The 22,375-nt window shown below is 37.6% G+C and overlaps 7 protein-coding genes across 8 annotated transcripts; 2 read left to right on the plus strand and 5 right to left on the minus strand.

Moving 5' to 3' along the window:
- Positions 1 to 1,235: 1,235 nt before the first annotated feature.
- On the minus strand, positions 1,236 to 1,898 carry LOC106294471. Its single transcript, XM_013730032.1, has 2 exons — positions 1,644 to 1,898; positions 1,236 to 1,556 (listed from the first exon to the last, which is right to left on the minus strand). Exons 1-2 carry the CDS (start codon positions 1,793 to 1,795, stop codon positions 1,253 to 1,255), a joined length of 456 nt encoding a protein of 151 aa, XP_013585486.1. The 5' UTR covers positions 1,796 to 1,898; the 3' UTR covers positions 1,236 to 1,252.
- A 945-nt stretch (positions 1,899 to 2,843) lies between these two features.
- LOC106294472 lies at positions 2,844 to 3,533 on the minus strand. Its single transcript, XM_013730033.1, has one exon. It carries the CDS (start codon positions 3,445 to 3,447, stop codon positions 3,055 to 3,057), a length of 393 nt encoding a protein of 130 aa, XP_013585487.1. The 5' UTR covers positions 3,448 to 3,533; the 3' UTR covers positions 2,844 to 3,054.
- Positions 3,534 to 3,748: 215 nt separating this feature from the next.
- On the plus strand, positions 3,749 to 5,563 carry LOC106294473. The gene is made up of 2 exons (XM_013730034.1): positions 3,749 to 3,974; positions 5,139 to 5,563. The coding sequence occupies exons 1-2, from the start codon at positions 3,865 to 3,867 to the stop codon at positions 5,389 to 5,391; spliced, it is 363 nt and encodes a 120-aa protein (XP_013585488.1). The 5' UTR covers positions 3,749 to 3,864; the 3' UTR covers positions 5,392 to 5,563.
- A 104-nt stretch (positions 5,564 to 5,667) lies between these two features.
- Positions 5,668 to 8,991, minus strand: LOC106294468 (uncharacterized protein At1g51745). 2 transcript variants are annotated; one of them, XM_013730028.1, is made up of 5 exons: positions 8,759 to 8,991; positions 8,462 to 8,671; positions 7,820 to 8,373; positions 7,455 to 7,730; positions 5,668 to 7,232 (listed from the first exon to the last, which is right to left on the minus strand). In XM_013730028.1, exons 2-5 carry the CDS (start codon positions 8,629 to 8,631, stop codon positions 6,016 to 6,018), a joined length of 2,217 nt encoding a protein of 738 aa, XP_013585482.1. In that variant the 5' UTR covers positions 8,632 to 8,671; positions 8,759 to 8,991; the 3' UTR covers positions 5,668 to 6,015. The 2 variants fall into 2 exon arrangements, with proteins under 2 accessions (XP_013585482.1, XP_013585481.1); XM_013730027.1 differs by having other exon boundaries at positions 8,462 to 8,679.
- Positions 8,992 to 9,249: 258 nt separating this feature from the next.
- Positions 9,250 to 11,121, minus strand: LOC106294470 (ADP-ribosylation factor 1-like 2). The gene is made up of 6 exons (XM_013730031.1): positions 10,868 to 11,121; positions 10,385 to 10,475; positions 10,158 to 10,273; positions 9,987 to 10,046; positions 9,831 to 9,896; positions 9,250 to 9,735 (listed from the first exon to the last, which is right to left on the minus strand). The coding sequence occupies exons 1-6, from the start codon at positions 10,922 to 10,924 to the stop codon at positions 9,547 to 9,549; spliced, it is 579 nt and encodes a 192-aa protein (XP_013585485.1). The 5' UTR covers positions 10,925 to 11,121; the 3' UTR covers positions 9,250 to 9,546.
- A 257-nt stretch (positions 11,122 to 11,378) lies between these two features.
- LOC106294474 (protein EXPORTIN 1B-like) lies at positions 11,379 to 17,940 on the minus strand. The gene is made up of 30 exons (XM_013730035.1): positions 17,730 to 17,940; positions 17,398 to 17,514; positions 17,189 to 17,281; positions 17,014 to 17,085; positions 16,805 to 16,912; positions 16,635 to 16,717; positions 16,399 to 16,537; positions 16,235 to 16,303; positions 16,074 to 16,151; positions 15,934 to 15,996; positions 15,806 to 15,850; positions 15,572 to 15,679; positions 15,430 to 15,486; positions 15,140 to 15,343; positions 14,978 to 15,037; positions 14,760 to 14,870; positions 14,437 to 14,534; positions 14,136 to 14,244; positions 13,876 to 13,941; positions 13,699 to 13,797; positions 13,533 to 13,613; positions 13,275 to 13,450; positions 13,108 to 13,188; positions 12,811 to 12,993; positions 12,659 to 12,725; positions 12,440 to 12,550; positions 12,222 to 12,329; positions 11,991 to 12,128; positions 11,636 to 11,878; positions 11,379 to 11,534 (listed from the first exon to the last, which is right to left on the minus strand). The coding sequence occupies exons 1-30, from the start codon at positions 17,826 to 17,828 to the stop codon at positions 11,466 to 11,468; spliced, it is 3,135 nt and encodes a 1,044-aa protein (XP_013585489.1). The 5' UTR covers positions 17,829 to 17,940; the 3' UTR covers positions 11,379 to 11,465.
- A 1,283-nt stretch (positions 17,941 to 19,223) lies between these two features.
- LOC106292968 (probable NADH dehydrogenase [ubiquinone] 1 alpha subcomplex subunit 12) lies at positions 19,224 to 20,518 on the plus strand. The gene is made up of 5 exons (XM_013728642.1): positions 19,224 to 19,391; positions 19,493 to 19,519; positions 19,642 to 19,733; positions 19,983 to 20,092; positions 20,178 to 20,518. Exons 1-5 carry the CDS (start codon positions 19,300 to 19,302, stop codon positions 20,334 to 20,336), a joined length of 480 nt encoding a protein of 159 aa, XP_013584096.1. The 5' UTR covers positions 19,224 to 19,299; the 3' UTR covers positions 20,337 to 20,518.
- Positions 20,519 to 22,375: the final 1,857 nt, after the last annotated feature.

Genomic DNA, 22,375 nt, shown 5'->3' on the forward strand with positions numbered 1-22,375 from the left:
ATTTTTAATGGTGAGATTCTAATTGATGGTCTTAGTATAATAAAAAAAGAACAAAACTTAGGTTCACCCCATAGGGTGAACTTTTAAATTCACCTCTCATTCTAGAACCAATCAAATTGCCACGTAGATAATTAATTAAAAAATATTAAATTTATTTTAAAATAACTAAAAAAAATAATGCTAATTTTAACAACGCTGACACCGCCATCTAAACCGTAAACCCGAAATCTTAATTTTTTAACCCTAAACCGTAATTCTAAAACCCAAACTCTATACCCTAAACCCAAATCCTAAACCCTAAAACCAAACTGTATATTCTAAACCCAAATCCTAGACCCTAAACCCAAACAGTAAACCTTAAATCCAAACCTTATATCCTAAACCAAATCCTAGACCCTAAACCCAAACCGTATACCCTAAACCTAAATCTTAGACTTAAAACCCAAACCGTAAACCCTAAACCCAAACCCAAACCCTAAACCTAGATGCTATAAGGTTTGGGTTTATGGTTTGGGTTTAGGGTTTATGGTTTGGGTTTAGGGTTTAAGGTTTAGGGTTTATTGTTTGGGTTTAGGGTATACAATTTGAGTTTAGGGTATATAATTTGGGTTTAGGGTATAGGATTTGGGTATAGGGTTTAGGGTTTAGGGTTTGGGTTTAGGATTTAAGGTTTAGGGTTTAAAATTTAAAATTTAGGGTTTACGGTTTAAGTAACGGCGTTATCGGCATTAAAATTGGCATTATTCTGTTATTTTAGTTATTTTTAAATAAGTTTAATATTTTTTAATTAATTATCTACATGGCAATTTGATTGGTCATAAAAAAAGAGGTGAATTTAAAGGTTCACCCAGGGGATGAACCTAAGTCTTGTTCTAAAAAAACATTTAATCTATTTCATCCTGCACACGTCGCGAGCGAGTTACCACGTGGTCTACATAATAATTTGAGAATCTCTTGTTTATCTTGTACGGTGCAAGTGTAGGCTTGAGTTAAATAAATGAGTTAATTTAATTAACCGTAAATTCGAACTCCAGACTTGGGTGTAGAAGCTTTTACACTTTGCCTTTAAACTTTAACCATATTAGGCTACGGTGCTTCCACGATTAACTGTAATTTACAAAACGATTAAAGGAGTTACATACTTTATAACTTTTTACATTCACACGATTAAGAAGACGGAAGCTAGGAAAACATCGTCCCAGACGAAACCCGGTTCCGGTTCAGAGAAAGGAAAAGCTAAAAACTTTCCGGTTTAGGTGCGAGTGAGCAATGCCGATATATGAGCAGCCGAGAGCGTCTGGGCTCTCAGAGGCGCTCTGTTACCGGAAAGTCGCAGCGGTCTACCGTTTCCGGAGTGGAAAGCGTCGTGCACGCCTAAGTTTTGCTCCGATGCACCTCCACATCCGGAGAGCCGTCGACAGTGAATGTTCCCCCGTCGCTGCTTCAGTTTCACGTTGAAAGGATTCTCGGGTTTTGCGAGATCCTCAACTGTCAGAGCTTCCGACAAGGACGTGAATGACTGAGATTTACCTTTGTAATGTTTTGACAACCCTCTCCTGTTGTGAAAACAACAAGGTTCATTTTAACAAGATCTAAACTAACGAGCCGAAAAGAAAAACGAAAAGATTCTTGATTCTTCTTACCTTAAAGGAGATGAACTGCGACGGACCGAATCGTCAGGAGAGTTAGGAAAAGAAGACGGAGAGTTAAAACCTTCGTCTGCGTCCCTAACGCAGTTTCCACGTCTGTGTTCTTCACCCAACATAAGAGACTCCATCTGTTCTTGATAGTGCATATTTTTTTTCTTCTTGAAAGCCGCTTCTAATTGATCAAGACTTGAGAGCAGAAACAGTGGCTTTTTGTACAAAACAATCTTTACTATTATGGTGATGATGATGAACGTGTGTATATATGTCTAGTAAGCCGGTAATTAAAATTAATTGACAATTATAATTTATAAGCATACTTTATTGGTAGATTTCATGTCTAAAATATTTTTAAAACGCATATTGTTATCTAGTTGGAGAAGATACGAAGTGAATCTTCGAATTTAAAACATTATCTTGTGAGTTCATTCTGTTTCACAAGTAACATGTTCACGCCCATGAACATGGGTTCTGGTTCTGTGATTATATAAATAAAGTTTTCTGGTCGGTGTAAGATATTTTGGGACTGGTTGTGACCGAAACGTGACACATGAAAAGAAGCGAGAATTGGACGGAGGTTGGATACATGGTACGTGGTGGGTGCATGATTGATAAGCAAACTTTATTTCAAGCATTTATGTACGACGGCCCCCTTGGCACATGAACGATTTTTTCAACCAAAAAAAGGATATAGCGAATTTATGAGCTACGCAAATCGAATCAACTAAAGTGTCTATTAACATAGGCAGTAGTACTAAAACACTCGGGGTCATGTATATAAATTACATGCGAAAATATTATGTTAGTGGTACACAAATCACTATCACTACAACCTTTACATATTTAGTCAATCATCATCTCAAATTATAAAAACATTAACACAAACATATAAGTTCGCTATACTTGTCAGTAAACGAAGAACTAGGTTATGCCTTCCCCACTCAGGCCCTAGTATGGTTTTGTTGTGTCACTAACGAGAAAAAAATTGGATATGAGTCTGGCGTCTCTATCATACTACTTAAGATTCCAGATACATCATGAACACATAAGAAGCAGTCTTAGTTTCACAATGAAATCAGAAACCAAATATCGAGCTCAACTAAAACAAACAATGTACTTACCTGATTATCAAAACTGCATCCTAAGCTCTAACTAATAGACATCAATAGCATAATAAAAAAACCACAATGTGTGACATAGGATCAACCAATGCTAATCTCAATTAATTAAAATATTATGAGCCAATCAAAACTCAAAATCTCAATCTGTTTAAGCAAACAAGCATATAAAAGTAGCAACGATTAGGTCCTTCAATGTCCAGAAGATAAACGCACAAACAAAACACACAAGATACTCCAAAATCAAAACGGCATCGCACTAAATTGGACCTGAGACGAAAGACGATGGATCAATCCTTGTTCTTGAGCCTCTCAACCCTCTGGCTAAGCTGCTCGATCTTGACCACCAGATGAGTGACCGAGAAGAGGATCCAGTAGAACACGAGCGCCGCCGCGATGAGGATCGCGTTCCTCTGGGATTTCATCATCGATTTCTGGTGGCGGAGGTGCTCGGAAGGCGTGCAGGAGTCTCCGTCGCACGAAGGCATCGTCTCGTACTTCCAGTAGATGTCCATCAGCAGGAAGAGGCAGAACGGGACGATGGATAGAAACGGTTTCAGGAGGTTGCGCGTGACGGCGACGAGCCCCTTGCGGAGTCCGTCTAGCCCCGGCATCGTCAGGAGCACGATCATGATCGCTTCGGCCGCCGCGGCGTAGCCTAGCACAACCCATTCGAGAGCCATTCGTCGCGGATCTAGATCGGTGGATCTGAATCTGTTTCTTCGTAGTTTGAATTTTCCAAAGTGAAATGACGATGTTGAGGAACGTGTCGCACGTTGTTGAAGATGTAGATGACTTTAAATGGGCCGGGCTTATATTACAGCCCATATAATCGCAAAATCTTTAACGGGCCGTTTCTTAAAAGCCTCGAATCACACACCGTCCATCCGTTAAGTAACAGCGTTAGAGGAAAGCGAAACGGCAGCGTTCGGTAGGTGAGAGACGTGGATCAAGATTGGGCCTTTGTCTCCTAAAGCATATATAGCACATAATAAACGGTGTTAAATCACCAAACTCACTATTACAACAAACAAAAGAAGTAAAGAAAGAAAGAAAATCTCTCTCTTCGCTGCTAATCTCTGACGAAGAAACTGAGTTGTATGGCAACCAGATCGAAGAGCTTTCAACTGATCACCGGCCTAAGGAAGCTCGCTGTCAACCCACGCGCTTCCTCACGCGCCACCGCCACTGCCCTATTTACTACTTCTCGGTATCAAACACACAACACTCTCTCTTTCTCTGCATATTTTTTTTCTTGAAACTAAGTCAAAATATATAAATTGCTGACAATAAAATGAGAAAGAAACTACGTATCCACAACGGTGTAGCGTGTAACATAACATTTTGATTATGGTGAAACTGATAATTTTTTTTCTACGTCAGAAAACAGAATATAGTAGAGATTTGGTGTTTGATTCGGTCTGTGTATCATCATTGTCTTGTTAGTCCAAACACTTTAAATTTGAAGGTACTGTTCGAGTATCCTAGATCCAAAAAGTTCATATATCTATGTTTTAAGGAGGTAAGGATTCAGATCAATTAAAATATTAATTTTCAGTGTCATAGATTTGCCCTTTTCTTCTTTTTCAATCATAGTTGCTTAATTAAAATGAAGTAGATAAGAAAAAACTCTGTGGTTTTGGTACAAGTGTACTAAAAAAATCTTCAAACTCTTTATTAAAGGTGAAACCTTTTTTTATTTTACAAATATTCGTACAGAAAGCACAAGTGATGTACAGTGGACGATAAATGGCATATGCCATTTGGCTTTAATGGATAACACCAAATCTAATCCGATTCAAAGGCTGACACGTGCCATTCAATGAATTGACATCTAAATAACCTTTTGTAGTTTACTCGCAGTTGTTGAAACGCTCACTTAATCACTCGACTTTAAATGTTAAAACTCTAACCAGCAGCTAATGGTTTTCAATTTCCATTCTAAAAATCAGAACATTTTTTTAGTTATTTGCTATAGTACATAATAAAAAAAACCATAGTATTTATGTGAGTAGTAGGCGTTACGTGGCTGATTATTTAATATCTTGAGATTACGATAAGAATCGGACCGACAGCTTTGTAGATATGTAAAAATGATAGCAAGCTGACCATGACATATTTGACATTACTTGATTTATATTTTATTTACAAGACTTGTTAGGTTCACCTTTCCAGAAAACAAAACTTTATATCTTTAATAAATATACAAAGACCAGAGAATTTATAAGAATTCATTTCTCGTTGTGGGTATTCTGTGGTGGCAATGTCTCACCTACCTATCAACTACCTCCCACCCATCAGGAAAATAGTTTTTATTTATTTTCCTTGAAAATTTTAATCAGGGTCATTCATATATTAAATTTTATTTTAACAGGAGCGGTTATTCCTCGGGGTATGACAAGAACGTGGAGGATGAATTGCAGGCAACTGCAGTTCCTGACGACGTCATAAAGCCAGATTCTGATAAATACTGGTCTCCTCATCCTCAAACCGGAGTCTTTGGCCCTTCGACGACTGACCAGACTGCAGCAGCGGAGGCTGCTCGCCAAGACTCGGCGGTGCTGGAAGAGACTGCTTGGTTTCGTCCCATAAGTCTCGAGGACTCGGACAAGACTCACCATGTTTAAGTCTCTCTTTCTCCTACCGTTTTATTCTGATGTTTAATGTTGTAATAAGTTTCCAAGTAGACAAACCGTATGTCAAGTAGTAGTATCCTGAAAAACCTTCCAAGGTCTGTTATGTCTGAAGGGTCCTTTTGCTTTCCCCGTCTAATATAATGTCTAAAGGTTTTATATTATAGTTCAAACCGAACCAAATCGAGTCGATGATATTGATTGAGTAAAATAATTAGCCAGCAGAAGATTCAGCAAATGAAAACACAGAAATAACTTTTAACACTAAGAAATCTAAAGCTGGAACTAGATCAAAGAAACAAAGCTTACTCAAGAGAGTGATTAATATACAAAACGAACCAGTGGTATCATTGTTCTAACTCTTCACCTGATCTGTACCAGTAAGTAACCAGAGTTTCTCTACGTAAATTGCTCTCCCTACGACTAAATTTCCCTCAGAGTACATAATGAAAGCCTGATGGTTACTCAAAAAGACCCATCACCCCCAGAATTTCGATGCCCTAAACGTGACTCCCATTCTACGAAAACCAGACACAAGACATGGTTATATGTTTTGTACCTGTAAATCTCGTTTATGCTTTGAGTACAGAGCTCTTATCGATGATCTCTTCTAAGCTTTCACAGCGGCTTTGATGGCGGTCTGTTTATTTTCTCCAGTAATCTGCTAAATACTAGTTTGACCGGTATGCAAGCCACGGTTGGTGGTCCCTGTAGTACCCGTCTGTTAGATAGCTCGTGAGTCCCATCACCGAAGGTCTTTATCCCGCTGTGTGCTTGTTCACTGCCGAATGATGACAGTGCCCTGGTCTTTTGACTAGGGGTTGCGTTTGTGTTCTTCATCACCTTCTTTTGCTGCTGCTTTCTCTCACCAGGTGGTCGTGGAATATGCATTAGATTGCTTCTCCGCAACGAGTTATCATCAGTACTTAAGTTTCCCGAACCAAGTTTCTTAAAAAACGGTTTTCTTCCCTGACCTGACGGAGAATGAACATCAGCATCGGCTTCAAGAGATGGTGATAATGGTTGCAGCCGTGGAACGCGTGAGCTACTCCTTCTTGCGGTCTTCCAAGCATGGGGAAGTAGAAAGGGTTTGTCATGGTATGTTGTTTCATTGCCGAAGTACTCAGAGGAACCATCTGCCAAGACTTCAACTTCAACTGGATGTCCAATTATCGCTCTGCTGTTTAACTTACTCATCAGGGAGACAATTGGGACAGGCCCTTTCTGATAGCTTCCTCGTACTTCTAGTTCCACATCCATCAACGGAGAATACATATTTCTTCTAGAATGTCGATGAGAAGACGCATGGAACTCCTGACCTGAACCTTCGAGTCTTTCCTCCCATCGCTTCTTCTTACCAATCTGGCCTTCCCAAGGATCATCATCCCAGTCCAGCATGTCATGGCTGTAGATGTTCTTGAATCCGGATGCAACCATAGTTGAGAGCCGATACTCATCATCACCTGGTCCAGTCATTCTGTCCCGGAACTGTCTCTCGTTGGGATCAGTGTCATCAGTTCCATCGCTCATATCATTTGTCCCACTAGAATCTAATCCATAGCCCATAGGCTTTTGACCAAATGCCCTTCTCTTATATTCAGAATATCTTCCGTTACGTGCAGACCTTCTTGGAAGATTGCGCATGTTTCTCTTTCCCTTGAGCTGCCACTTGGAAACCGTACCAGCTTCATTATCTGGATCTTGGGAATAAAGGTGAGAAGAGTCGCCAGACATGGATGATTCATAACAGTCTTCCTCACTGCTGGTGCTTTCATCTTCTGCTGACATATGTCTACTACTGAAAGGATTGTGTTGCTCTGAATGACGCCCAGCTCCTGGAAGAGAAGATTTCAAACTCTAGTTAGGGAATAGCTATAAACTACGCACACATAGATAACTTTGGTCCAAGAAACCAAAACGGTAAACTGGTTTCTAAAGTCCAGAGGCTTGACACCAATGCCAGACAAAGAAGAATAGAAATGAGTATCGTTTAACACAACAGAATAGAAAATATATGTGATAAGAAACTAGCTTTTAGCTGTTCAGAAAAGCTTCACCTGACAGCAAGGGAATGTCATCATCAGTATCCTCCTCCATATCAGAAGAGTCAGTTTCGGATTCAGAAGAAACAGATTCAACATCTTCCAAAAACTCAGGAGGGTCATATTCTGAAAGCGAATAACGAGAATGGTCACCACCAGCAAAGGAGGAATGCATTGCCGCCCTGTGGCTTAGCAAACTCTCATGCAGATCTAAAACATCATTAGATTCATTTGGTGCAAACATGTATTTAGTCCTTTTAGCCTCCATCGAGTTCCTAGTCTTTTCCTTTCCTGCAACAGAGTCAAAATTGCACAAGAAGTCTTTCAGTGTCCAACAACCATCTACACACTCAGGAAGTTTCCAAAAATAATCATCTTACCGAGGGTAAAACTGGGCCTCTCCATGCTATAATCTCCACTAGAAGAAGCTGAAGAGTTGCTTCTCGCCAGAGACTTGAAGGAAGTATCAGCAGGACCATTGGAAGATGAAAACTTTCTCTTCGAAGAGGCGGTTCTTAGCCCAAAGTCCTGCAACCCTCTCATCCGAGGCTGTGCCTCTTCCTCAAATCTCGTCTGTTCTTCCTCTTTATCTTTGTGCAAATGCCTAACATCACCAACATGGTTACGCCTTAGACCACCATTAGAGATATCATGAACCCTAGACACAACCATTCTCTCCTTGGCTGCTGCATCAGGAGAGTCCCCCCTAGCCCTAGCCCTAGCCCTAGGCCTACCAGTCTCAACTTTCACTTCCTTCTTCAGAATCTCCTTCTCAAGCTCAAGCGCATGGAGAATCGCGTCTTCTCTACGAGCATACTTCTCCCTCTTCCTTATCGTCAGCCCTTGCGAATTCTCCACCTTCTCAATGCAGTCATCAAAATCGCCGCACCGGAACGGCTTCACACGCTTGGACTTCTCTAAGTTGTACCAATCCCTAAACACACATGTAACAAAAAAATAATCAAATCCAAAACCAAGGAGAGTTTGTTTATTAACAAAGATAAAAGAAAGAGACTACTTACACACTCGCATCCTCTCTTCCAAGAAGCTTCACAGGAGTTCCAGATCGAGGAGAGGTGATATGAGTAGAGTCAAGATCATCCTGTCCCAGTATCTTCCCTGGCCACCACGAGCCGTTCCTCCTCCTCACCCACACAATCGAACCCACCGTGCAATCAGCCGCACCTTCCATCAAGATCACACACTCTCTCTCTCTCTCTACGAGTTTCTTCCTAAGTAACTACGAGGAAACAGGTCTCAAAAAGTCTACCATTCTCTAGAGATAACAAGTTCCTTCTACGGTGATGTTAATGATCTACCTGAAAAAGCAGCTCAGCCGCCGGTGATACGGATCGAAGAACGACTGAAACGGAGCCAATTGAATCCGGCGAGGACTAAGGTTTCCATTCAGATTTGGAAAACTCCCATAACAACCCTACGCTCTCTCTCTCTCTCTTCCGTAGGTTAGGTTTAAAAACCTTCTTCTCTGCTTTCCACCGTCTCTCAGTCGTCTTTCGTCTCTCTCTCCTCTCCGTTACTCCGTTTCTCTCTCTCTCTCTCCTCCGGATGGTTATTGCGAGGCGCGCCGTTCCTATTATTAACACGCGCTCCCGAAAAGCGCGTGCTTACGTTACCGAATTAAAGGCCCATTAACGTAAGCTTGAAGGCTTCTTATTTTTAGGCCCACCACATTCCTCCCCTTTTTTTTAATTCGTAATTTTTCTCTACTTTACTAAATCTTGACTGAGCTTTTGTTCATTAATTTATCAAAGGTTCCATCACCACCATCATATACGCTTCAAAGTGACAATTAAAGATAATTTTGCATATTACGTTTTTTCATCAGTGTATATAATGAAGCTCAAGTGTCATATCATGCAAACAGTGAGTATAGTTGATACTAATTAACATTGGCTTTCAAGACACAAAAGAAAAGGCACTTCCATTACAAAAGGTCTTCCAAGAGGGTTTGATTTGGTGATATTACTACAATGTCAGAGGCCAAGAAGAAGACTTTGGTTTATGGATCAAAAGTACATATAATGGTGGAGAGAGACTTGAGACACCACGAGCTTGATTTGGTTGTATGACGAGTTTTTTTTTGTTGTTAAAACAAGGGGCCAGCGGATGAGAAACCAGCTGCTCTAACCTCTTTGAGCGTAGAGGATAACCAGTCTAAGCCTTCATAGAGGCCATCTCCTTGGAGAGCACATGTGCCTTGTATATGCCATTTCCTGTTCTTGAGATCTAATAAGCCAAGCCCTTCACACACTTCTCGGGGAGACATGGCTCCTCTCTGAGGTTCACACAGACTCAGGATGAATATTGGTAAAGGGCAAAGAACTAACAAAAAAATTCAAATAATGAAAACTACAGCTTTGAATTTTTTACCATGTCTTGTTTGTTTGCAAACACTAGAATGACACTGTTAAGCATGAATGGGTCTTTTATGATCTCCTGAACCAAAATCATTTACCAGAGGTTAGAAGAAACTGTGCAGAGACTAATTTTACCAAAAGCATTATGCAGAGTTATATCTCAAGGTACCTGAAATTCTTGCTTAGCTTTGCCGATTCTCTCACGGTCCAAGGAGTCTACCACATATATCTGCAAGCGCGTAGAACAATTAAAAAAAAATCAGAGAATATTCCAAAACAACATGAGAAAAGACTCTGTGAAATAAGTATCTGACTACACAGAGAGGTAGTAGACATATACAAGTCCATCGGTATTGTTGAAGTAATGCCTCCACAAGGGCCTGAGCTTTTCTTGGCCACCAACATCCCAAACTGTGAACATCACATTCTTGTACTGAACTTTCTCCACATTGAAACCTGTGTTAAGAAAAAAAAGTGCAAAACCCTCAGCAAGCCAGTAGCATATCCGCGGCATCATAAGATAAAAGAGACCAAATCAAAATGCTGCTTCAAGAAAATCGAACTCACCGATTGTGGGAACAGTTGAGAGAACTTCTCCTATGTGCAGCTTGTAGAGTATCGTTGTTTTGCCAGCCGCATCCAGACCCAGCATAACGACCTGGAGTAGCTCCAAACAAAATGCACAACAACAAAATCAAGAAAGAGAACACTCTAGTTAAAACTAACAAGCTGAGTGTATAAGATTTTGAGCACAAGATCATCAATACAAGAAAACAAACACTCAATTGAAGAAAAAAACAAAACTAGAGAAATTGCTATTGAATAAGTCTTTAGCTAATAGCAGCACTGAACTAGATTCAATCACTCGTTTTACTTCTATACCAAAAGCAAAGAAAAAACGAATTAAAACTAAGAATGATCGTTACAATAGGTTAACGAACGCGATTCAATCAAAAAAAAAAAAAGAAAAAGGAAGAACCCTAGCAAACAATCGTAAGACGAGAATAAAAAAAATCAAGAGAAGATTTAGAGAAGGAAGGAGAGAGATACCCTCATTTCCTGATTGCCGAAGAACGTATCGAAAAGCTTGCGGAAAGTTTGACCCATGTCAACCACCAAAAGCTACGATCAATTTTTCTCGATACCGAAGAGAAAGCGAAGCTGAATGAATCAGAGATAATCAAACGAAGATGATCGATTTCCACGAGAATTCACTAATGAAGGAGAAGGAAGAAGAACTTTCCGAGAAAGAAAGGGAAGAGGGGAAGGTAGCGTTCTCGTTACGAGGGATTCCACTTGTCTTTTAGATTCTTGCTTGGTTTCATCTCTCCAATTCAATTGTAACTCGGTTTACAAAAAATTAAACCGACTAAAACCGGTTTTCAATCCGAGTAAGAGAACATTTTAGTTAATGTTGAGCTGACCTTACACTATTAACCTAAAGACTTTCTAATGTAACATATTTGCATGTAAGTACTTAATCTATACAGCGTTACCTATAACAAATAAGGTAGATAACTTTTATTTATTAAGGAATTTGATTATGGCATAAAATCCTCCAAAGGTTTCAATTATACTAGAAAACCAAATCATCCAAGATAATATAAAGAGACATTGTTTGAAGACTTTGCTATGAAAATAAATATTTTTATGAATCACTCATCTCATCTGGATTCTCGTCGGGAGCAATAGGTCCAGCATCTAAATCTTTGTTATCCTGGAGAAGAAGAAGAAGAAAAAAACATTCAGTTGAGTTTGAATGAAAAGTGGTTTAATAAAAGAAAGAGAAACCAATCTTTTGTAGTTAAACTATGTTACCTGAGCAGAAAATTCTTTGGACCGTATAAGGAAGTCTCGTACGTTATTCTTAAATGGAACAGGGTGATCTCTCAACTCATAAAGTCCTTTCACAAATTCTGTCACCTCTGGTACACTTATGTTGGGGAATGACGAGCTTAGAAGCTTGGTGGTGTGATCACAAACAAAGGCGGCGTTATCTGGATACTGTTGAGGCACCGTTGAAGCATCCCACAAAGGTTCGGTCAAAGCACCGCTCTCCACCTGAAAATGTTTTATATTAATGGACCTCCCTCAAGATCCACTGAAACTATATGGTAAATTTTTAAGTGTGTGTATATATATATATATATATATATATATTTTTTTTTTTTACCAGTTGAAATAGACGCTGTAGCACGAACACATGCCAATGGAACTCTGGCTTGTGAAAGGTATCGGTCAACACGGCAATAATTTCTTGCTCAATTTGCATTAAGTATGTCCGGTAGAATTGGTTAGAGAAAGCAGATTTCTGTCACAATCAGAGAGAAAACATGTTATTGATCAGACATATATATAATGTGCCATAATGAGGGCTAAAAATGAAACGCATAGGTTTAAAAACCTGAAACTTTTTCAGCAACACAAGTAAGAGTTTAAGTCCTGTTTCAGCGATGTTTCTTTCGGTATGCCTAAACGCCCAGATAACCGAATCCATGACTAGCTTCAGTTGCTGATGAGAGGCATAAAAAAAACAAGAAAAGCTCAAGGATTACTAGTGACCATTTGATGTAGAAAGATATGATAGCTCACTACGACCAGGTAAAGACCAGAATCACCAACCTCACTTGACAACTGTAGCAATGCACGGAAACAAAATGTAGCAATGGCACGAAGTAACAAGAAAAACTTGAGCCGGTGTTCTGGATAATCTTCAAAATTCTTAGTGATCATCTGCTTAAAAGATGAAAAGATAATTGACCCACTTTATATATTTTACTCCATCTCTACTTCCATAAATAGTAGTAAGAAAATACTCCCATGGACCATAGAGTCTGTTACCTCCAAAGTGCAATGGAAAACAGATTCAAAGATGCGAGGCACATCATCTTGCATTGCAACCTTGTACCTACACAAACACATTTTCATGTTACATTTTGTCTTACAACTTTTCTTTTGATAAATCATGCATAGGCTGAGACAAGAAGACTTACTGGTTTATTATTGTCGCAAAGAGTGATAAAACTTCTGATTCCCTTGCATCAGGAACATTTCTTGCATAGTCAGCAAGTATTTCATTCATAATTGGTGGAACAAAATGTTTGCCAATGTGTGGGTTTTTTTCATCTTTGTCTAGAAACGTTTTTATCAGGTTCAGGATTTCTCTCTTAACAGACCTGTCACAAGAAGCATAAAATAATAATAGTATTATTATTCAAGTTTGTAATATACTATTAGGGTATCAAGACCTGTGATTTTTTTTATATATTTGGTATAAAAAGCCGTCCTACCTTAGAAGCTTAATCAAAGATATCCTCGAAGCACACGGGCCACTATCACCAATGCTGCTTGACACGAGTTCACTGTACATCCTGGTGCATAAGAGGAAGAGTAAAGCCAATTATTCCTAAGTTATGAGAAGAATGTAAATGTTTTGTATAAGTATAGAAAAAATTACTTGTAAATATTCAGAATAGCCAAGAAGATCGATGAAATTTGAAATAAGAAGTATTTTCCCAGTGAAGCTGCAACTCTTGTATTTGTTTGGAGGATAGTAAGCACATTATGTATCACATCAGGGTCTTTGAGGAAATCAACATTCTGACGTGCTTCTCCTATAATCTCTGCCCATCTCTACATTGTAGGGGGCAACTATACTTTTAGCGAGCTATGGAAAACAAGAGCTGAGCAGTGACTTAATTGCTTATTAACAAACCTGATTAGGGAGAGCCATCAACCACTCGATGTATTCACGTCTCTTCTGAGGATCTGATTCAGCCTCGATTATACAAGCAACCTGAAGATAGACAGACAGAGAGTGAGATCACGGCAATAAATAGATTCATATCACCATTGCCGAGAAAGGACTGAAAAATACATACAGATTCATAAAAAGTTTGAATCTGATGAGGCCCAAGATGTTTAGTAGTTGTACTAAGGCTTGCTAGAACTTCAGATACAAATGGCTCCTCTTTTCCAACCTAAATGAACACACATCACATCAATGTAGATGATAAAGTCAAGAGTTAACCATGTGCATTAAACTAACAAGTACATACCTGAACAACAAGGAATATGTGTTTGCATTGCTGAGCAATCTTTAAGAATGTATCACAAGCCATGTCCTAAAAGAAAAAAAAGGTAGGATATTAGTTTGAGCAGATTAATGTTAGAAAGATCAGACAAGAAGGAAATAAAGAATAGCTTCTTATCAATATTAACATGTAATCATTGTTGGTACATGGATGGTATTGAAATCAAAGTTCTCAATCATGAAAAAGGGAAGAATTATATTCAAAAAAAAAAAGGGAAGAATTACCTTAACACCCGGTTGAGTCGAATGCATGAAGTCAAACAACTTCTTAACAACCACCATCATATACTGCCAATTGCCCTTTAAGAATCTTGGATACTGTCCAAAAACATACCTGAAACGAATGTACAAGAAGACAAAGATCAAATACTCAAACGAATCATGCATGAAACAAGTTCAAGTTTATCATGGTACGTAGCAGGGAACAAGTGATCCATTTATAGTAAGAAAATCTCATACTAAGTTAGTGCTAGTAGTCATTTGATAGGTTTCAATATTAGCATTTATAATGTAGAGACAAACTCACATGATGTTGCTCGCGATAACATCTTTATCGTCATTTCCCTTCATGATTCCACTGAAACTTAATAAAGCACGAATAACCTTCACTAGAAATCTGTCTTCCTGTAATAAAGACATGGAGTTCAAATGTTTCAATAAATGTGATAAAACTAGCAAAAATTTGGTTGAAACATAATAACAAGACCATAAATGAATGGAAGGTCAATAAAGAAGACTAGGGACGTTAGGAAGATGCTACCAAATACCTAGAGCCCAAAAAGGTATTTGCTATTGCATTACAAACAAAATCTTCAACTGTTGTTCATTGAAGATGCAAGGAGATCTTACATTTGCTACATCCATGGAACCAGAAATAGACCCAATAGCCCAGCACAAAGTGTTCAGATCATTCCGTGTCCATTCTTTTTTGTTTATCTGTTTGCTTAGCTTACTCAACATCTTTGCATGAACAACAAAAAGTTGGCATCAATACAACAAGGTCAGATAAGCCTTCAAATCATTAATCCAAACAATAAGTACAATCTTACATCCCTCATAGTAAGTACCTGTCTTTCAGTGTCATCATTATCGAAGTGTGTGAGGAAGATCAATGTCTCCCGCATTATCTGACACAGTGTTAAATGTGAAACAAGTCAACTGTTAGATCGAGTTATTATTCTTTGTTACATCTTATATAACAGAAGATAGCAGATATATAAAGTTGGTACCCTATACTGGAGAAAAACATCACAATCCTTCATAGTTTCGCGGACAATGTTCCCATTTTCATCTTCAACAATTAGCACTTCTTCAGGCTTAGCCATGCTATTAATCATGAGCCCCCTTAATTTTGATAGTTGATCAGAGTAAAGTATTTTTGGTGTTGTGATTTCAGGTTCGATGCTCCCAACCGTAGGAGGATGAAAAACCATCTGACAATAGGCAAATCAAGACAAAAAACGTAAGTAGCCACATTTGGAATCCTAAGAGGCTTGGAGTTAGTGCAGGGGTGACTTACTCGTTGACCTGATGTAAACAACTCCGAAACTAGTAAATGCCAGTAGTCACAACAAACCTGTTCACTCATAAGCAAGCAAAAGCTGAGACCTAAAAATGCATCAACGGCAAGAAGTATATTAGCAAGGGTAAGTCCCACATACCTTGAACACTTCAGTGTCATCAACATATGATATTTTAATGAGATATTCCAGACCAGCAAGTAGGAAGGGAATAGTTTCGGATGTAGTTTCTAGGATATTTATATGTAGCTGCAACAAGAAGAACATTAAACACCGTATTATGTTTGAAATGCATAAAATGCAAAGGAAAAAAAAGGCTACAAAAATCAAATGCAAAACCCTCCTCCTTTTGGTTTCAAAAAGAAAGAAAATTACCTTGAAAAACGAAGTGAAAAACAGTGCCAAGTTCTGGATAAAAGCCTAGAGGTAAAAAAGATATACAGTCATGCATTACCTCGAAATGTTACCGTAAAATATAAAATATTTGCACGTAAAAGACTTGCCTGTTCTTCATTACTTCCAGCTGAATATGCCTCTGGGATATTAATATTAAAAGGAAGCATTCCCTGCATGAAAACAAAGAGTAATTAGTTGAAACATCAATGTAACAAAACTGTCAAAACACAAAAACAAGCAGCATTACCTCCAAATGTTTCATGAAAATCATGTACATTTGGACAACTTGGTTTCTGTAGTGCTTTTCATATTTAAGTGCTGCAACCTGCCACAAGAACATAACTCGTTACATATAACAGCAAAATAAAGACACCAACAAAACATGGACCGGGCTATAAACCGGCATACCTTTGACAGACATTGAAGAGTGAGATTCCTGTATGCCGGCACAGAGAAGAACGTAAGGAGGGTTTCCAGCTGCAAGTAACGAGTTCAGTAACAGTTATCAAGTCTATCTTCATTGTTAGACTTGTTAAACCTTTCTTATTCCACTTATATTCCAAATATATTACCAAAGGTGACTGGAAAATATACGGAAGCGGAATCCAAGAAAGATAGGCATGCAATGCAGATAGCGTTGCACGTATAAGTGCTGGTCTTTTGGAAGCTGAGAGAACATATAGACATAACTCGTGAATGAGTTTAAACTCGCTGCACACAAGAAAGTAGAATAACTCAGTAAAGTATGGCCAATATCATCATTTGCAAATTATGGAAAGATATTTGAACATGGTTCAAATAAACTTGCCTGTTTAGAGACTCTTTCAGATCGTTTATCTTTCTCTGAATCATCTCTCCTTTTGAGAAATTAAAGATCTCTTCACTTAGGAGCTAAAGAAAAAAAAAGGAATGTTATTAAGTACATCACACACGTAACTAATGCAAAATGCACTAACTAGACAATATGCATGCACTTACTTTCAAAATAGCCATGCCATTCTCACAGATAGATTCGCTGGTTTTAGCAGCATTAACTAGATCAGGTATAAAGCTTCTCCAGTTCGCCGGCCATTCATGTTTCAAGATCTGTATATAAGCATCAGAAATAATCAGATAGTAAGTGCATCATAGGGAGTAAGGAAAATAAACCAAGTAACACAACTATTAGCCAAAAAACCTGAAGATACCTGAACCAAGATGAGATTTAACTTGTTGATATAAAACCTTTCCGATCTGAAAGATGCTTCGTTCTTTGAAAGCTACACGGTAAATTAGTTATCAAAACAGCTCAGTTTACTTAACCTAGCATCTTGCTTCTAACAAAACAAAAAAACTAATGCGCTCTTAAATATATATATGTACCTGCACAATGACGTCAGAGATGTACATTTTCATTCCATCACGTTGTACAACTGGTAATGCCTTCCACCTATATTTGATAACACCTTCTAGCACCTGAAAGATGGAATCCATGAGAACTTTTCCTTGTAGCAACTAGAGCAAGCAAGCCCCTCAAAAAAGTAACCATTATTCGTACGTTGGATATATATAAGCAAATTTACTAAACTTACCTGAAGGGCAAAATACTTGGTATGCGTACTCCTGGTGTTCTGCAGGATGTGAGCCACTTGAAGCCAAGTATCAGGATTAGCTTTCAAATCCCGTAAAATATTATCCGCAGCAGCTCTCTGAAAGATGTTTTGATCATTAACTTGTGTTAGATTTTAAACTAAGTAACGAAAACATACGCAATGCACTACACCAAAGCATCAAATGATTGTCAGAAGCATTGTTGTAATTTTATTTAACACAAGTTACAATCAGTTGTAACAAGAACAAGAAAAGCAACGACAACACGCATAACAGTTTCGATGGAGAGCCATAAACATTATTTTCGACTTACTTCTTCCTTAGATCCTGTAGCATAAAAGAAATCAACGGTGGCATCGAGTAAAGCGACGTCCATAGGCTTACTCAAGTCCCTTAACCTCTCAGCAGCCATGGTTGGGAATATGCGCAAAACAAAACAAAAGAGAGACTCCACACGAGACTGAATATATGGAGGCCAAGAAACGTACAGAAAATGCTTAAGTGAGGGAAAATGTGAAGGAAAACATATTTGTATAGATTTTTTTTTCTTATTATTTTATATATTTATATATATGGTATTTGCTGAATATATATATATGTTTATATATATATATGGAATTCAAAGATTTACATGAAATTATAAGGAATGTTTATGATAAAATACATTGCATTCATATAAAATAACTAAATAAGTCAATATATGGTACCATATATGTATACATTATTTCTAGATTATTTTTTTGTTTTCTTGTTATTTTTTGTAATATTTGATTTTTATATTTATATATGTGGCATTCAAAAGATAAACATGGATTATATGGAAGTTTATAATAAAATACAATGCATTCATGTAAAATAACTAAATAAGTCAATAAATAGTATTGCATATTGACACATTATTTCTACATCTTTGCTGGCACAATAAGCAAAAATATATTTCTTTATATTGTTTAATTGATAAAAGGTAATAAATTATTTAGACTATTTAAACCTTATATGGTATTCATTCATAATTTTTGTATGTGATAAACAATGTTATTAGTTATATTTTTTTTTCTCTTTATATTAAACTACTATTTAAAAATGCGTATACTATGATATTTGTTGTCATTTTTGTGAGTTTTTAGTGAAAAGCTATAAAAACATAAGTAAATTTAGACAAAAATATAAGTAAATTGGCTATTATTTTTTTAATTTGTAATATATTTAACTTTTCCATCTTTTACATTTTGTTTATCTATTTTAAATTAATTGATTGAATCACCTAAGATATTGAGGGCACAATCACAAAATGTAATGGATCCATAAAAAAGATTAGTTCTTAAAATTAACTAAAATTGACAAAGTTTTTTTAAGAAAAGTAGGTGGATATGCATATTCTCACCCTTGAAATTGAATACATACATCCCTCTTTGGTATGATTTTATTTGTTTGACATCCCTCCTTGGTATGATTTTATTTGTTTGACATCCCTCTTTGGTATGATTTTATTTATTTTGACATCCCTCTTTTGGTATGATTTAAAAACATTGTAGTGTTCAAATTATATGTTTCTCAGAATAAAATTTCCATAAAATTTGGATTCTAATACCATTTATATTAGATTTGAATATTGTATTACTAATTTAGCAAAAAAAAAAAACAATTGTATAACTAAATGATTGTTACAAAATGCTTATTTTATTGGATTCTAGTTTGGGCCCAATAATAAAATGTTGATTCAGGAAACAGCGAGCAAGTATTAGTGTGGCCCATGAAACGTAGGATCCATGCGAATAATGCAACACAGAGAACAAAACGGTGCGTTTTTGGCAAATGTCTATCGTATCTGTTCCTTGTTGTTTCGAGTTTCCGACATCGATCCAGATAGAGAGAGGACAGCGATGGCATTGACGGTGGCGAAGAGTGCGTTGGAGGCGATCAGAGAGAAAGGTCTCGGAGGTTTCCTCAGGATGATCCGAGAAGAAGGCTTTCTGTTAGTATTTCTTATCTCTCGTCCTCTTCGATTCGATTTTGTTAGATCCCTTATAACATAGCCATTCTCTCTAATTGGTTATTTCAATTTTCTCATTACAGGAGATGTCTGCCAGATGGGAACCTCTTGTAAGTATCTAATGTATACATGATTCAACTGGTTTAAATCGTTGTAGTTTTATTTGTTGTTGAGTCACAGTTTCTGATCAATGTATATTTTTTTTTTTTTTTATGTCTCCGTATTATTTAAGGCAAACCAAAATACACAACATAGGAGCAACGCTTATTGGTGTGGACAAGTTCGGTAACAAATACTACCAGAAGCTCGGCGATACTCAGTGTGGTACGCTGTTCCCTTTACAATAACAGTTACTATCTATTCTCGTCCAGTGAATTTTATAGAATATACTTCAAATGTCTCTTGTCTACTCTGAAATGTAGCATTTTGGTTTAACCCTGGAACTATTTTATCGAACCAACATCTTTTATCTGCTAGATTGCATAATTTTATTTGGTAAAAACATAGTGGTGTGACTGTATACTCTATCCAATTCGCTTTATTACATTGAAACATTGAGTCACTTTCTAACAGGTCGACACAGGTGGGTAGAATATGCATCCAAGGATCGTTACAACGCATCTCAAGTGCCAGCAGAATGGCACGGATGGCTTCATTTCATCACCGATCACACTGGAGATGAGGTATATAAATATAAAACCGATTTTAAATATGCTATAGTTATAATAAGTTGAAGAAAATCCAATGTGTCTCTCTTTTTATTTGAAGCTGTTGAGTCAGAAACCAAAAAGGTATGGGATTGAGCATAGAGAGAACTTCTCTGGACATGGTGATGCGTACATTTACCATTCTAAAGGACATACCTTGAACCCGGGGCAAAAGAACTGGACTCGGTACCAACCATGGGTTCCCACCAAGACCAAGTAAGAATGTGAGAGCGCTGGTTTATGCTCTGAGTGAGTGATTTATTGTTTTGTCTCAGTCTCTTTTGAATAAAAATAAAAGCTAATTTGGATCTTAAGCTGAACAATTTGGGTTTATGGAATTGTGTAATTGATGCTGTTTTGCTTAATCAAGCTTCCTTCACCTCTGGAGAGGAGATTATTACATTACATGATTATAAATATTTTTTTTTTTAAAAAGCAGTTACATCTAAATATAATTAAATTAAACGACCATGAAGCTCTAGTGAAAGAAAAAAAAACTATGTTAAATGCTGTAAATTACAAAAAAAAAAAATGCTAAAACTTAAAACAACATGAGTAAATAACAATTATCCCTAGCAGAATGAAGAGTTTTGTAATAAAATTGTGATAAACCCCAGATATAGAATTTCTGACTCGGATCAAAACAAAGAAAAATATCTTTCATCAAGATATTCTATCATAAAATAAAGGAAAAATTCTATAAAAATACTTCAAATAAATTTCATTAAATTTTTTAATACCTAAATTTTTTCGCTATCCAGTTTAATATTTAAATTAATTATCTTTTTCAATTAAATACACAAACTTTTAAAATGTACCCATTTTAATATCTAAACTTTTAAATTTTGTTTGAAATATATTGGTAGTTTAATTAAAATAAACAAAAAATAGATATTAAAATGGGCATAGTTTCAAAAGTTTGTATATTAAAATGAACAAAATATCTAATTGGGGTATTAAATTGGGTAACGAAAAAAATTGGCTATTAAAAATGTTAATAAAATTTAGTTGAAATATTTTTATGGAATTTTCCATAAAATAAACAGTAGAGCAATTGAACGCTATAGACACATTTCAAACATTATTTAGCTAAATGGTCATAGTAAAAACATAATGTACAGCTTTTGTTTTAAACCAAAATCGCCCTTGTATTATAGATGCAACGTGTGGTTTTGTGGCGTGAACACCACGCGCAACTCCTTCCTCTCTCCTTGTTTTATATCGTTTCTGTTTGGAGAGGATCTCTCCGACGCCATTCATGACAATCCAGTAGATCAATCCTTCTCCTCCCCTTGAGAATCGGAACCTGCGCATCACCGACGGGAGTTAGCGATCCGGTGGTCTTCTGGAGGCACTGCTCTCTCTCTCTCTTCCGAAGTGGTGAGATCTCTGAAGCGTTGGATCTCCAAGGTGTCGCTGATGCTCTATTGGCTCGTCGGAAAACGGCTTGCTCTTTCTGCTAGAGGACGGTGCAGAGGTTCGCTCGGCTTTGCAAGTCAGTGATTGGGGCGCAGAGGTGTGCACTATTAGGGATAAATGTCCCACATCGGATATTGAAAGGGATTCTTAGTAATATATAAGATGGATAGACTCTGATACCATGTTAAGCTAGACGAGCTTCCAACCTAAAACCAATTGGTGATAAGTGGAGTGGCTCATCCATCTTATATATTACTAAGGATCCCTTCCAATATCCGATGTGGGACATTTATCCCTAATACGCCCCCTCGAGATGATGGCTATTTGAGCGTCAATCTCGGAATGTTCGGGCAAGGATCGATGAGCCGAATTTGGACTGGATCGATAATGGATCGGATTGGACTGCATGGATCGGGCTCTGATACCATGTTAAGCTAGACGAGCTTCCAACCTAAAACCAATTGGTGATAAGTGGAGTGGCTCATCCATCTTATATATTACTAAGGATCTCTTTCAATATCCGATGTAGGACATTTATCCCTAATATGCACAGCGATTGTGATGGTGGCTGTTGGCGACAGAGCTTTGTGAGGAGATGGCGGTTCTCCTCGCTGTGAGCGGTTCCCCCTTGACCGATGGATTTAGGGTTATATGCGCATAGATCTAGTATTTCTGGCTGCAGCTCTAAGGTTTGAGAGTCGAAAAACGGACGCCGGGGCCGCATGACTACCTCTGAAGGTGGGTTGTGGTATGAAGACCAACTGTTTGACAGATCTACGATCAGTCTCGGACACGCCGGTTTTGGAGATGTCGCGGGAACACCAGAATGCTCTCCTCCAC

This window comes from Brassica oleracea, chromosome C5 (genome assembly GCF_000695525.1).
Source record: "Brassica oleracea var. oleracea cultivar TO1000 chromosome C5, BOL, whole genome shotgun sequence".
Classification (NCBI taxonomy): domain Eukaryota; kingdom Viridiplantae; phylum Streptophyta; class Magnoliopsida; order Brassicales; family Brassicaceae; genus Brassica; species Brassica oleracea.